We start from the raw sequence: 15,709 nt of genomic DNA, 5'->3' as shown, positions 1-15,709 counted from the left end.
ATACTTCATCAACATCAATAAGTTTCCTTCACAAACCGTAGAAAACATTATACGCATTACACACCTAGACAGAAAGCAAAATCATCCAACTAAAGTAAATATATCTCACGAATCAAAAAATCACGAAACCATATACTGCTGTATACCATATATTCCTGACATCAGCAGACAAATAATCAACATTTGGCAAAAACTCAACAAGTGGGTTTCTCGACATCACTGATTATCATGTCTGAAACACTTCAAACATGTGGCATGGTAACTATGTAGCATTTTACATTGAACATTTGAAGTTTTTGGTCAACTTGTGATTAATGATAAGAAGAAAAACACACTTTAAACAGGTATTTAATATACTGTTATACATGGCCTATGCAATCACTGGACTAAAAGCCTATTTTCATATATATACCACAGTAGGTCTACCGATGTTATGCACTACTAGTTTGTTAAAAGAAATGGTACACTAAACATTTTTCTAAAGCTTTAAAATTAATACAAATAGATAGTATTTACTTTATCTTATAAATGAAACTTACCACTGTTCTGTTTCTACTAACTTAAAAGATGACATGATCTCTATCTGTATCCAGAGCAAAATATAATGTTAGTATTCACAATGGCTCTAGATTACAGAACCCTCGATTTTTTATGAACAGAAAATTAACTTCTCAAACATTTATTTAACTGAAGCAAATAATAAATAACAAAAACTGATTAAGTTATTACCTTTCCTCGACATACAAATAATAGGAAACTGCACTAACATACAAGACGAAAGCCGCATGTCAAAACCTAGCAAGACATTTTACAATCTATGCAAGAAGAGTTCTATGTTTGGTTTCTTTGATGCAGAGCAGCTAGGTTAGCTGCACCAAACAACCAAGAGAAAAATCTGAAAAGTAAAAGACTATAAAATGTAAAATAATATGAAGTAAAGAAGAAACCAATCAATGTCAGTAATAAACTCTTAGAAAAGAAGTCCAAAATGGTGCCACTGCTAATAGTCACAATGACAACAGTAAAATGTGGGTTATTGTGACTTGAGTATCACAAAGGCCACACACACTGGTGTATGAGTCCCAGATGAAAGAAAACAAGAAGTTAATAAACAGTATCCAACATGTAGCTTAGCCAGGATAACTTTCTACTTACGGAAACAAAATGGCTTAAGAGCAACAGTATGTTTAATCTGGATATGCTCGTACATTTTGCACCCCGCTCTGACTGTCATCTGGCATGCAGCCAAACCTTGAATACAGGACCATAGTCTTGGTAGGAAGGGCCATGATGGTACAAGAGCAATTGGACTTAGCTGCAGTGTCAGCAAGGTTATTCCCACAAATACAGATGTGGCCTGGTATCCAGAAAAGCTAGATTGAATTAAAAGATAGACAAAAACTTGCAAGTTGTTTTTGAATATTGATGAAAACAAGGTGAGAATTAGCACTAAACTATGCCAGGGCCATTAGACAGTTAAGAGAGTTAGTGTAAATAGTACAACTGGTGTACTGCATAGCTTTTACATAATCCAAGGCAAGAGATATGGCATATAACTCATCAGTGAAAACAGAAACTGTAGAGGGGATCCTGCAAGTCACCACTGAGTGACAACAAACCATAGCAGAGCCCACACAGTCACCTGATTTTGAATCATTCATATAAAGATAGGAATGGTTTGAAAGATGTTTAGTATAGAGATGACAGTATTTTCAAATGGAAGTATCTGTCTTCCTTATATGACTCAAAAAAAGGTCACAAGTAGGAATGGTAATTAGCCACAGTGGGAAGAGGCTGACTACTGGAGACAGCAAAATCATCCAATGACAGATCCAAGTCAGCCAACTGCACCTGGATCATAAAGCCAAAAGAAGGAATTGCAGATAACCTATTTCAAAAGAGCATAATCCACCAAGGAAGGAAAACCCAACTTCAGATTGAAACTTGGTAGAATACTGTACACAAAGTTGCAAACAGCAGAGATGAAGAGGGAGGTTCATGGGACTCAGTGTACAAACTGTGGACTGGAGAAGTGCAGAAAGCCCCTGTGCAGAGCCAAACCAGCAGATGGTGAATGGGATCCAACATCTTCAAGGCAGGGACACTGGCAGAACCAAAGAACAAATGAGGGCATGATAGTTTTTGAATACATATCATCTATCCACTCCCCAAGAAGAGAGGACTCAGAAGATGTTCACTGCCCTTAAACACTTGACACATAGCTGCTTGATGTGAGAAATAAAAATAACTTGCTATTGGTGAAAGAGAAGTCCCAAGAACTCTGTCTTGGTGACCACAGAAAGAACAACATTAAAGATACTAACTGGGACACCCATACCCTGGACGGAAGTTATGTGAATTTGTGATTGATGAAAGATTATCTTAGGATATGAAAAGTTGTTTCCTTTACATAAAATTTTAAAAACCCCAAAATACCCATAAAAAGACCAAATCAAAAAATGTAAAAATGTAAATTTGAATTATCTCCTCATGGACCTAACAAACCTGCATGCCAAATTTAGTAAAGAACCATCAACAGGAGCAAAGTAGTGGTAAAAAAAACCTAAAAAAAAACTCTCATAAAAACAGCAAAATGCAAAATTGAAAATTATATGTATTTCTCCATGGCCCTGATGAGCCTCCAACCAATTTTGGTAAAGATCCATCCACAACCTGCAAAGTAATTACATGAATGTACAACAGATAGTCCTATTATATTTATATAGATTAGTGCATTAGGTCTGCATGTGGTGTATTCATAACATCACATCTGAACCCCGAGTATGAAGAAAAAATTTTCATGACAGGAAACAGAGGCAAAATGGGAAAATAATGGCCCCTATTGCAAATCTACATACACACAGGATAAAACTTTCATGAAGTATGGGGGGGGTGCACATTGTATAATAAAAACGTTTTTCCAATACCTTTCAAGCAAAAGTTCCATTGTAGTATGATGAAGCTTGGGATGTAAACCTTAATGATGGCAAAAGTGCAGGCAAACAGTCTTTGAGAAAGAAATGGTAAAACTGTCTTCTGTTGTTCACTTTAACAAGCAATTTGAAGGTGCTGCTCAATAAACCTCATGTTCGATAAACAACATGAAATGTGGAAATCGACAAAGACTGTTTGCAACAACAGCAGGAGAAAAGTGTCAAGTAATAGCATTGATTTTTCACACTAAAAAGCATGATACTTAAGACACAGCCCTGAGGGACTCCATGTTCTTGAGTAAATAAATAAGAAAGGGTGAAATCACCTGTCATGTAAAAAAAATTACAAAAATAATGGGTAAGCAGTCATATGAATGGAGGTTCAGCAAAATTCTGTACCTCCATGTAATGTCATAAGCCTTCTTGGGATCAAAGAAGGAAGAAACAAGATGTTCTCTCTTGAGAAAGGTTCTCCGAGTTCAAGAATTCAAGTAAAATCAGGTGGTCCATGATGAAGCACTATTGATGGAACCCACACTGGATGGGACAGAAGAGGTTGTTTAACATAACATAATGATCAGGGACAGCAAACTATTAACACACAATTAAAACCAGCCATTTTCATTCACATATCTATCAAGCTTTCTTTTAAACTTACTCAAATTTACTGCCTACACAACATCCAAAATAACCCATTCCACAGACCAACCAACCTGTTCGAAAAATAACACTTAACTGAAGATGGTTTCTACCTTGCCTAAGTCTATAATTTTATCCCCTAGTTCTATAATGCTTGCTGTGAAGTATGAAAAATAATTATGCATCAACATTATTAATTCTTTTCACAATCTTAAGCAATCTTTGTTAACCTGAAGATGACCTAAGAAGGTTGAAATGTTGTTCTCTGCTTTATTAGTAAAAGTGTTAATACCCATACCAGCCATCCTGAGATACATTTTATTTCAAGTGGATTTCTCATCATAACAAACCTTAAACACTTCAATCAGATTCCCTCTAACACAAGGAATCAAAGGAGTATTAAACATCCTCTCTAAGACCTTACAAAGACTGGTAGTCAAAGCAATTAGACAATAATTAAAAGGAATATTTGGATCTTTTCCAGGTTTATGAAAAGGTAGGACAACAGCCTTCCATTAAACATCAAGAAAAATGTCTGGTTAAAAAAAACAAAAAAAACAGGAGAAGGCGAAGGTACGCAGGAGAGAGATGATGCAAATACTAGTTGTGAACTTAATGCAAGGTTTCTTTTGGCTCTGATGTCAGGCCTGCCAAGTACAAATGTGAGCCCACTGGAATGCAGTGCAACTGAAAATGAGTGAAATACTTATGAAAGGTATCCCAGACCAATTTCTAAGCCTTCCCACAAAACAACAGGAAAATTATCACTGCCTCATGGATCACCATAAATACTTCACCAAAAGAAAAGTGAAGAGGAACAGAGAGATAGATCAATGGCAGTAAATGACCGACTTGATGCATGAAAATAATTATAACAACCATTACCTAAAGTCATCCATGAGGAAAAAAGGAAACAGTAACTCTTCTGTAATAACATCAAAGTCCAACTGATTGTAAATCTCTCAGAAGAAAAGTAGAGAACAATCTATGATGGTATGACCCAAGGAGATACAGATGACCATGACCTCCAAGGATGTATACAATGACATAGACAAGTTTGGTACATACTGGTTAACTACAGATGCCATAGCTTGATAAACTCATCTATCACAAAAGTTGCCACTCCAGTGTAAAAAAAAACTGCTGAAAGGTGACAGTATTAGCAGTTTTCAAGAATGTTTCCTGTAAAGAGATAGCCATGGAATGACAGGAATTGTGCAAGGCTTTAAAATCATTCAAATTAGAATGATAACCTCAAAAGTTCCACTGTAACAATGAGACCATTTTTTATTTAGATGGAGGATAAATGGGCACAGAACTCTTCTGCTTGTAACCATGTCATTTTTCTTTAGTGAAAAATGGTCAACTAATCTCCACTGAATCTGCCCTGGGCTAATTGGGAATCTCTCTCTCACTAGAAGCAGATTTCAATAACTGAGGGCATGAAAAATAACCATTCTGCCTCTCAGGGGAGAAGAAGAGGAACATGAGCCATCATCAGAAAATGGAGTTTAAGGAGATGGACCCAAACAGACACTGGATACAACAGTGGGAACAAAGTCAGGAGTAGACATTGACTCGTCTACTCTTTTGTATATATATAGAGCAACAGACTCTTCACATGTTTTGAGAAAGACTTTGCTGGAGGCATGGAAAGATCTATCTGCACTCCTACTACAGCAGTGGAATGTAGTGCAGCAGCATATATCCAACATAGAGTAAGAGACAATAGCTTCTGAGCCTCTGAATAAGAAACGTTTTTTTTACAGTATGTAAACTTTGTACCTCTTTCTTCTCCACCCACTTAGGATAAGATCAAAAAGTAAGAGGAATTGAAACCATCACAACTCATGCAGTAAGGGTCCAATTGACACTCACAGGTGTCATGGTATTTACCACCACAAAGAAAACAAGTCAAAGAATTACAATGAGATATCTTAGAAAATCCAAACCACTTACACTGGAAATATCTGAGAGGGTTAGGAATATATGGCTGTACCTAACAGTTAAGAGAACCTGCCTTGACAGCAGCAGGTGGCATTCATGATGAGAACATTGGTTGGCAGCACAATTCTGAGAAGAGCTGCATCACACAACAGAAACCTCTTGGCTGGAGAAACCAACAAAGATCTCTAACTCAGGGATGTTCCAGCAAGGATCTCCAACTCAAGAATGTTCTTTAAGTCCCTCTCCACAATAACTTCTTGTGAATAACTCAAAGTATCATAGGGAGTAATATCAATAGGTATGTCCCAAAGGGTTTTTGACTGCAAAAAGAGTTTGTTATGGTGTGGCATAGATATCTCCTGAATATAACTTCTCAACTAACTTGGAAGAGCTAGCAAGTGCCTCTAATCCCTTCTGGATAAAAAAGGGAGATATTTGCCTTAAGAATTTCCCAGTCAAGGAATGTATAATTAAATTCTGGAGTAAAGGAATTAACTTGGGTGGTAACTGTGGAACAAAGTCCTCCATATGTGGTCACTTACCAATTAATTGTTTTTTTACAATTTTATTTTTATTTAGAGGTTGGGAATCCATAAAAAGAAGATCCAGTGCCTAGTAGTCCCACCAACCTCAGAATCCTACAAAAGGACACACTACAATGCCAAACAAAAACAATGAGCAATGCCAGAGTATCAGGAGCACTATACTGTATTTCCAGTATCAGACATAATGTCTCAACAACAGTCGAGAAGACCTAATACTGGTACTCAGTTGACCCTAGCCCAATGAGAACAGCAATCTGACCCTAGAGAAATCACCCCAAGGCCACCTGTCTACAAGAGCTCTAGGCTAAAGTGGCATGTTGCTGTGCCATAGACATCATTCAAACACCAGGATTCTCTCCTCCCAATCAGGGATGTCCATGTACAGCAAACACGAGTGGATGTTCAGGTCCCAGAAGTGGTAAAATGAAAATATAAAAACCTCAAAGAAGAGAAAAATTATGATCTACAGCAAACACTGACAGTTATATCTGTGCAGATGGGAAATTTAACAATATTAATAATAATCACAATAAGGTGCAAAAACTGAAAATTTGGCTAGATTTATTTTAGTCACTTCATTTAAAACAAATATTAATGAAAGTAGCAAATAACATTCAAAATCTACACATTTCAATTATAATTTTAATTAAAAGATAATTTCAAGGTAAAGGTCACCATTTTACAAAATGCATCAACACTTGCTATGGTTCACATGCAATTTATCTTTCAAAGCAAAAAAAAAAGAAATTTTATCAAAAATATTTTTGTTTATACTTTAATTAAAACACAAATTCTTGTTCCTTTCTAGAACTTTGTAGAAAAGGTTTAACAAGCTCAACCATACGTTACAGGTTTTCAAACACAGCTAATAAAACAGGCAAAAAATAAAATATAGCTTCATTACACAATATACAATCAGATAAAATTCATCAATGCTACTTTTTGTGCACTTCCTCAAATAACATTTACGTTCGAAATCTAACACTTACCAAAAGCATTTAAGCTAAACTATGTCAATTATAAGGTTATAAGGATGGAACACTGTCAGGTCTGATAGTCCCAGACAACTAAATATATTCAACCTATTAAAAAACTGTCAGGTCTGATGGTCCCAGACAACTAAATATAGTCAACCTATTGAAAAACTGTCAGGTCTGATGGTCCCAGACAACTAAATATAGTCAACCTATTGAAAAACTGTCAGGTCTGATGGTCCCAGACAACTAAATATAGTCAACCTATTGAATAAGTCCTATCATATCCATTAATATTTACTGCCACTAAAGAAGAAAGGTCCACCTTTCGAAAACGCTCAGGTTATAAGGATTTCTATTTCAGTTTTATTAAGACTTCTTGGACCTGAATGTTTTTAGTACATCATAAATATTAGTTGGTTGGTTGGTTGATTTAGTGTTTTATGGCACAAAGCAGCGAGGCTATCTGCACCAAACATCCAGTAAAAAGGTAAAATTTAGTAAAATTCATAAAAGGAAATTAAGGTAAAACAAAACATTTAAAAAAAAACAAATAGCATAAAACCAATGTTTACATCTAGAGTACAATGTTCAGAGAAAAACTACAGTAAGAGAAGTCACAAAGGACTTTCTGTAGCATAATGGTAATTATCCTAACCTGCCAGGAAGATTAACAGGTAAGTACAAAAACCACCGTCAGTCGCCTTTCCAGTCATGGTTCCAAGTAATGTAACATTAAGGCCATTTTCCAAAAGTAATAAAAGTTTTAAAAGACTTGTAGCAAAATTTTAATAATAACTTGCCAGGATGACTAACAGGTAGTTCAAACAGCAGCGTTAGTCACCTGAAGTTAGCCTTTCCAGTCCTGGTTTTGAGTTATTTAATATTACGGCCATTTCTAATTTCAAATCAAACTAGAGAGACTGTGATTCTTGAAAGGAAACCACATTAAAAAAGGATTAATGTGTAAATTAAAAAACTTAAATGACATTAAAAAGATAAATGGCCTTTAAAAAACTAAAAATTTACCAAGGTGGACAGTGTCACCATCACCAATAACACTGTTTAACATTATAGACAAACCTTGGGACAGAACATGTTTAAAATGGTGCTGTCATTGAGAGTTGTAACGATGGCAAGAAAGTAAAATGTGGCTTATTGTGATCTGAGTGTTGCACAGACTACACATGCATCAGTTCCAGATAAAAGAAAACGATGAGTTAAAAAACTGTGACCAATGTGTAGTCTAGTTAGAACAACTTCCTCCTTCCGATCCTTACAGAAGCAAGACAGTCAAAGTCCAATATAGGGTTTTATTTGGAAAAGCTTGTTTTTGTGTTGCTCACTACAAGTCAACTTCCAGCTGGCACAGAGCCGAGCCTTGAATAGAGCACTGCAGTCCATGTATGGAACAGGCACAGCAGTGATAGTGCCAGAGCAGATAGACTTAGCTGCCGTGTCTGCAAGCTCATTCCCGCAAATACCAACATGGTCCGGTATTCAGAAAAACTAGATAGAAGTAGATGTTAAAGAGAAATGGGCCAGTCGGTTTTGAATATCAGCAAGAACAGGGTGTGAACCAACGTGAAGTGATTCCAGGGCCAGTAGAGAACTAAGCAAGTTAGTATAAATAGTGAATTTGGAGTACTGCTTAGCTTCTATGTGATCCAGGGCAAGAGAAATGACAGACAGTTCAGTAGTGAACACAGAAGCTATAGAGGGATTCTGCACACAACCTCCAAACTGAAACAAACCATGGCAAAGCCCACAGAGCCACCTGATTTTGAACCATCTGTATAAATAGGAATGGAAAGAGTGTTTAAAAAATGTTCAGTAAATAAAAAACGGTACTTCCAATCAGGAGTATCTGCTTTTCTCAAATGACTTAAAGAAATGTCACATTTGGGAATTGTAATAAGCCATGGTGGAATGGGCTGACCAGTGAATACTGCAATGTTATCCAAGGACAGACCCAATTCATCCAACTGCACCTGGATACAAAGGCCAAGAGAAGCAATGGCAGATCATCTGTTCTGTAAACGTATGGCCCACCAAGAAAGGAAAACACAACCTCAGGTGGGATGCTTTGATAAGGAATGAAGTTTTGAAGCATATAGCAAAGACAGCTGCAAACAGCAGAGGTGAAAAGAAGGTTTCACCTCTTTATACTGAAAAGTGTGACACTCAAAACACAGCCCTGAGGGACTCCAAGTTCCTGTGGAAAAGAATGGGAAAGCATTGAAACCACATGAACTTGGAATTTCCTGTACATTAAAAATGTACAGGAATGAAGTTTTGAAGCATATAGTAAAGACAGCTGCAAAGAGCAGAGGTGAAAAGAAGGTTCATGACACTCTATGTATAAGCTCTGAACTGGGGAGGTGCAGAAAGCCCCAGTACAGAGTTGAAGTCCTTGATGATGAATGGGATCCAGCATCTTTAAGGCTAAGGGTCTGGCAGAGCCATAGACCAGTGATTCATAGTTGAGTTTCGATCGAATAAGAGCAGGACATATCTTTAGCACAGAACGTCAATCAGCTCCCCAAGTGGTGGAAGAGAGGACATGGAGAATGTTTAGTGCTTTTGTACATTTGACCCGTAGCTGCTTGATGTGTGGTATAAAGGTCAGCTTATGGTGAAAGATAAGCCCCAAGAACTTTGTCTCAATGACCATAGGTAGCACAACTTCATCGATACAGAGTTCAGTATCAGGGTGAATAGCCTGTTGGCAGCAAAAGTGCATGCAAACAGTTTTAGAGAGAGAGAGTTAAAGACATTTTCTGTGGTCCACTGTAGTAAACAATCAAGGGCAGTTTGTAGTTGCCCCTCAATATATCTCATGTTCAACGACTGACAAGAGAAAGTCGTCGACATAGAGCCCATTTGCAACAGTGAGAAGGAGTTATTCAGTGATGGCATTAATCTTTATACTGAAAAGTGTGACACTCAAAACACAGCCCTGAGGGACTCCAAGTTCCTGTAGAAAAGAATGGGAAAGCATTGAAACCACATGAACTTGGAATTTCCTGTACATTAAAATTTTTTTAATAAAAATGGGCAAATGGCCATGTGACCCATAAATATGGATGTCTCACAAAATGCAATACCTCCATTTTGTGTCATAAGCTTTCTCAATGTCAAAGAATACTGATACAAGATGTTGTCGTTTAAGAAAGGCTTCTCTGATTGACGTTTCAAGTCGAATCAGGTGGTCCATGGTGGAGCACTGTCAGAGAAACCCACACTGGGTGGGCAAGGGGAGGTTGTTTGATTTGAGGAACCAAACAAGACGAGCATTAACCATCCTCTCTAAGGTCTTACAGAGACAGCTTTTCAAAGCAATTGGACAGTAGTTTGAAGGAATCTTGGGATCCTTCCCAGGCTTAGAGAAAGCAATATCAGTACTTACAACTTACTGAGACAACTAGCACATATCAGTGAACCATGACATGATGTCTTTGAGTGACCGAACCACTGACACTGGAAACATCAGAGATGGTTTGGAATTTATGACCGTACCCTGAAATTAAGATAACCTGCCTTGATGGTGGCAGGTGCACATGGTGATGTAAATGTCAGAATGAGGATATTAGTCAGCATTGTAACTCCATCTTTGCAAGTGGAGATATGCCTCACTGCAGAAACTCCTTGAGTGGAGAAACCAGCGAGAATCTCTGACTCGGGGATGTTCGTCAAATCCCTCTCAACAATAAATCCTCGTGATCACTTCAAAGTAGTATGAGGTGTAACCTCAATAAGTATATCCCCAATTGCCTTTGAATTGAAGAGGAGTTCACTGTGTTGAGATGTGGATGTTTCCACCAATACATCACCAGATCAAAGCTTCTTTACTGACTTTGGAGAGCCAGCAAGTCCCTCCAGTCTCTTCTGGTTAAAAAGGAGGACATTTGCTCTAAAGGTGTCTCTGAAAGAGAATGTAGGGTAAGAAAATGAGTTACAACAGGTGGTACAGATGTTGAAGATTGCTGCTCAGAAACTTCAAGACGTGATCATTTACCTATGGACTGTTTTTTCACTATGTTATTGAAATGTTTTTGGAGGATCTTTAAGAAAAAAAGGAAATTTCGGTGCCCACTGACCCCACCCACCATGGAGCCCTATGAAGGGATGCACTACATGTCAAGCAAGGACACTGCAGTAACACCAGGGTTTCGTGACCACTATACCCAAACACCAGTATCAGATACAATGTCCACAACACCTGTTGAGAACTTCCATCACTGGTACTGGGTTGGCCCTCACCCAAGTGGACAAGCCGAATAACCCAAGGGGGGCCACCCCAAGGCCACCTGTCTACAGGAATTCAAGGCCAAAGTGGTGTTTTAGGGTTGGGTCCCTCAACCACCAGGATCCTCTCCTCCCCTTCACGGGTCGCCACGCATGGCAAACACGTGGGTGGATGTTTAGATCCCAGAGGAGGTAAACTGAAAGAACAGAACCTTTCCTGGTAGGTCCCCTCACCATGTACAGGAATCCACATCGAGGGGCATCATGAATATTAAATTTAACATGTACTGATTTAATAATTAAGAAGGTATTAAGGACTGCTTTATTTTGTACTATAGACACCATTATTAATCCTTCAAAACTTCTCATAAGCACTGATGTTACCAACCCTTTAAACCTTGAAGTAAAAATAAGATATTGCTTGTGACCAAAAAACGAAGTTACACATGTAAGAAGTGATCAATTCAGACCAGTTTCACACCACTGATCTTAAGAGCATGCTACAATATGCAGCTACTCTTGAAAACAAAAGATACAATTTAGATTTATTTCATGTTTTGTACATCTTATTTTACACTTCACTTCACTAATGATCTTGCTACAGTTATTAAGGTAGATAAACTAAGAGATAAAACATAGTTTTACTGAAAAACTTATTATTTATTTAATACATTCAATAGTTCATGTAACTGAAATATGAAAACTTTGAGACGAAAAATGCATTGTTGCTTTTAAAACTAAAATCAAATTGTATTGAGACTAGTTAGTCACAATGATATATATTTATAATATGTATAGTTTTACGGTTACATGGTGGTTAAAAGATTGAATCAAAACTACCAAACACAGCTTCAGAGTTAAACTGTACAGTAAGTGAAGTGTTACAAACTGTGTCAACTCAACAGATCAAAGGATAAGTAAATTTTTAGTAGGTTTTTTGTTTCAGAATTTTGTTGAAACTAATCTATAGTGTCATCCCTAAATTTAAACTGAATGACCATAAGAAAACAAGGTGTTCAGCAGGAAATCTCTGTACATGATGCCATTAATAAATAGTGCACAACCAGTTCTCATAGAAATGCACAAAGTGGGTGCATTAATCACTAGGACATGCTAAGCCCCCCCAAATTTTAATATTCACAATTATACATATAAACAAAATTGTGTTTATAGTTAATTATATTCTTTTTCATAATTCTAAAAGTGGTAATTAAAGTACAGCAACTTCTAATCAGTTTTTCAAATATAAAATCGACCTGAATTAGGCTTATCATAGAGAAACACGCATATTCTTGTAATTAAAATATCTGATACATTATTACCACAGTCACTAGAAGAGAATTAATACTCTGATCAACTGGAACGTTTATCAATGGTCATACTTGACTGAACGTGATGAATATATTCTAACATTCACCCCCGATGAAATGTTTACTTAAACCTACACTTCACTCCCTAATTACATAAGTTAAGGTAAGACACTTCATGTATAGGATCAAATGTATTTCAACCTTCAAGTTAAACCTCAAACAATAAATTCTGAGACTTATTACTTACAAATCTCACATGGATTCTTCCATACAACAGAGTTTAATTAGCCTTCAGGCTTTCTACACTCAGGTTTTAGTTAGGTTTAAAACCTTCTACACTCAGGTCCATGGTTTAGTTGGCTTTCAGGCCTTATACACTCAGGTCCATGGTTTAGTTAGTCTTCAGGCCTTCTATACTCAGGTCCATGGTTTAGTTAGTCTTCAGGCCTTATACACTCAGGTACATGGTTTAGTTAGTCTTCAGGCCTTCTACACTCAGGCCATGGTTTAGTTAGTCTTCAGGCCTTCTACACTCACGCCATGGTTTAGTTAGTCTTCAGGCCTTCTACACTCAGGTCCATGGTTTAGTTAGCATTCAGGCCTTATACACTCAGGTACATGGTTTAGTTAGTCTTCAGGCCTTCTACACTCAGGCCATGGTTTAGTTAGTCTTCAGGCCTTCTACACTCAGATTTATGGTTTAGTTAGCATTCAGGCCTTCTACACTCAGGTCCATGGTTTAGTTAGTGTTCAGGCTTTTTAAACTCGGGTCCATGATTTAATTAGACATCAGGCCTTCTACACTTCTATACTCAGGACCATAGTTAAATTAGCCTGTTGTTTCTTACTGTATTGTTTGTCCAAAAAGTAATTCATATATCTTTCAAATATGCATTTTAAAACACAAAACATATATATCAGACACTGAAAATCTCTACAAAACTTTACCTAGCTTTCTAGCTAACTTGTGAATAGCTTTAAAATTATTACTGTTCAAAACAACACTTTTAGTCTACATACATGAAGTTCTATTTATAAATTATTGGCTTTAACAAATACATATAATTTAGAAGATACTCTGTTGGTTATAAACAACAACGTCAGACAGAATTATAGACATTTCTTAATAGACAGGGGATATGTATTATGCAGGTGAAACACTTTGGTTGGTTGGTTTGCATTTTATGGTACAAAGCAACTAGGCTATCTGCACCAAACAACTGGTAAAAATATTAAAAGTAAAGTAAAATTAATAAACAAATATATTGATATCTCAGTACAGCAAGACAGCAGGTTCAAATATTATATTCTGAGCTTTCAGTGTCTAATGCATGTGTTTAATAGGATGAATAATATAAAACCATTATAAGGGAAGAAAGAAAATCAATGAATGAGAATTCAGAACATCACCTAATCAATGTAGTTGAGCAGTGAAAATTTAGAATTTATTTAAGTTTTTCTTTTCTAAATTAATAACACAAATTCGAGTAACATAAAAAATTATATTATCAACTATGTTTCAATCCCATGTTCATTAACAAACGTTGATAATAAGATAGTTTATAAAAAGGTTATAACATGAGCACTTTAACCATCTCATATCTATATGGTTAATACTTCTGTCTTAATAACATCTATTACATAACACCATGAGCTGCTTCAAATAAACAGTATCAAATCTTCTCAACTTTCATGAGATTGTTATTACCAGAAGCCTCGAGAAAAATTACATTTTAGAGTAAACTGACTTTTGGATATTCTAAAATAAGCAATTTTAAAGTTATTTAAAACACTGGTTAAACATTCTTTGTGAAGTAGAAAAAAGCTGGTATTATAAGTAAAAGTTCCATAAGCTTACCCAGTATTAGGAACTTCACATGAATTGGGGCATGTATGAGGTGACAGTGGAGAACATCCCTGCTGTTGTGGTGGCTGTTTTTACAGAAACTGGTATAAGATAATATTATACATTTTCGAGTTACTCACAAGCTGACAATACAATTAATTCATATGAAAATAACTTTATTCAAAAAAACAACTAAATCATCCAAACCTTAAAACTAAATTACATACAAATCTGTTTTTTTAAGAAAATATTAACTTCTGATCACAACAAGACATCATCAGCACTCTAACACTGTAAGTTACAAGCTATACTGTATTTATTTAAAACACAGAGAAAGCATTATTGAGACACGTATATAACACTGACCCAAGTGAAATCATATATCTATCAAGAAAGGGAAATAGTCTTTCAAATATGTGAAGACACATTACATTCAAATGACCACAAATTTCTGAAATTTAAATGTTAAAAGGCCCAATAAACATTTTGAGTAAGAACAGTGTATAACAGCATCTCACCTACACCTTATAACTGGTTGTTTCTTAGAACAAAGCTACACAGTGGTCTCTCTACAATCTGTACCCTGTAGAAATCACACCTCATATTTCAATGTTGTAAGTCCACTCTTTACTGCTGATCTACCAAGTGACCTTTATTGTTTGATGTTGTTGTTGATGTTTCATTTATGAATCTTTTCTTAACATGAAGAAATACAGTTGTTTACTTTCAATATAGCTGACTGTCCTTCACTGTTCTTATAATATTTAATCTCTTTCTTAACATGAAGAGATACAGTTGTTTACTTTAAACATAACTGACTGTCCTTCACTGTTCTTATAATATTTAATCTCTTTCTTAACATGAAGAGATACAGTTGTTTACTTTCAATATAGCTGACTGTCCTTCACTGTTCTTATAATATTTAATCCCTTTCTTAACATGAAGAGATACAGTTGTTTACTTTAAACATAACTGACTGTCCTTCACTGTTCTTATAATATTTAATCCCTTTCTTAACATGAAGAGATACAGTTGTTTACTTTAAACATAACTGACTGTCCTTCACTGTTCTTATAATATTTAATCCCTTTCTTAACATGAAGAGATACAGTTGTTTACTTTAAACATAACTGACTGTCCTTCAACTGTTCTTATAATATTTAATCCCTTTCTTAACATGAAGAGATACAGTTGTTTACTTTAAACATAACAGACTGTTCTTCAGCTGTTGTTATAATATTTAATCCCTTTCTTAACATGAAGAGAT

General features: G+C 36.1%; 2 protein-coding genes across 2 annotated transcripts in view; one reads left to right on the top strand and one right to left on the bottom strand.

Annotated features, from left to right (window-relative positions):
* Nucleotides 1-14,545, bottom strand: part of LOC143239977 (uncharacterized) — a 40,915-nt gene extending 26,370 nt beyond the window's left edge. The window contains exon 1 of the mRNA XM_076481698.1: nucleotides 14,455-14,545. The gene's annotated coding sequence lies outside the window, so the exon portion shown is untranslated. The remainder of the gene's footprint in view (nucleotides 1-14,454) is intronic.
* The window catches only part of LOC143239965 (CREB-regulated transcription coactivator 1-like), a 47,005-nt gene continuing 44,148 nt past the window's right edge, over nucleotides 12,853-15,709 (top strand). Inside the window, exon 1 of the mRNA XM_076481661.1 lies at nucleotides 12,853-13,056. Coding sequence (XP_076337776.1) covers nucleotides 12,853-13,056 — 204 coding nt within the window. The remainder of the gene's footprint in view (nucleotides 13,057-15,709) is intronic.

Source organism: Tachypleus tridentatus, chromosome 13 (genome assembly GCF_004210375.1).
Source record: "Tachypleus tridentatus isolate NWPU-2018 chromosome 13, ASM421037v1, whole genome shotgun sequence".
In the NCBI taxonomy this organism is placed as follows: Eukaryota; Metazoa; Arthropoda; class Merostomata; order Xiphosura; family Limulidae; genus Tachypleus; species Tachypleus tridentatus.
This window is presented reverse-complemented; position numbering and strand designations above follow the sequence as displayed.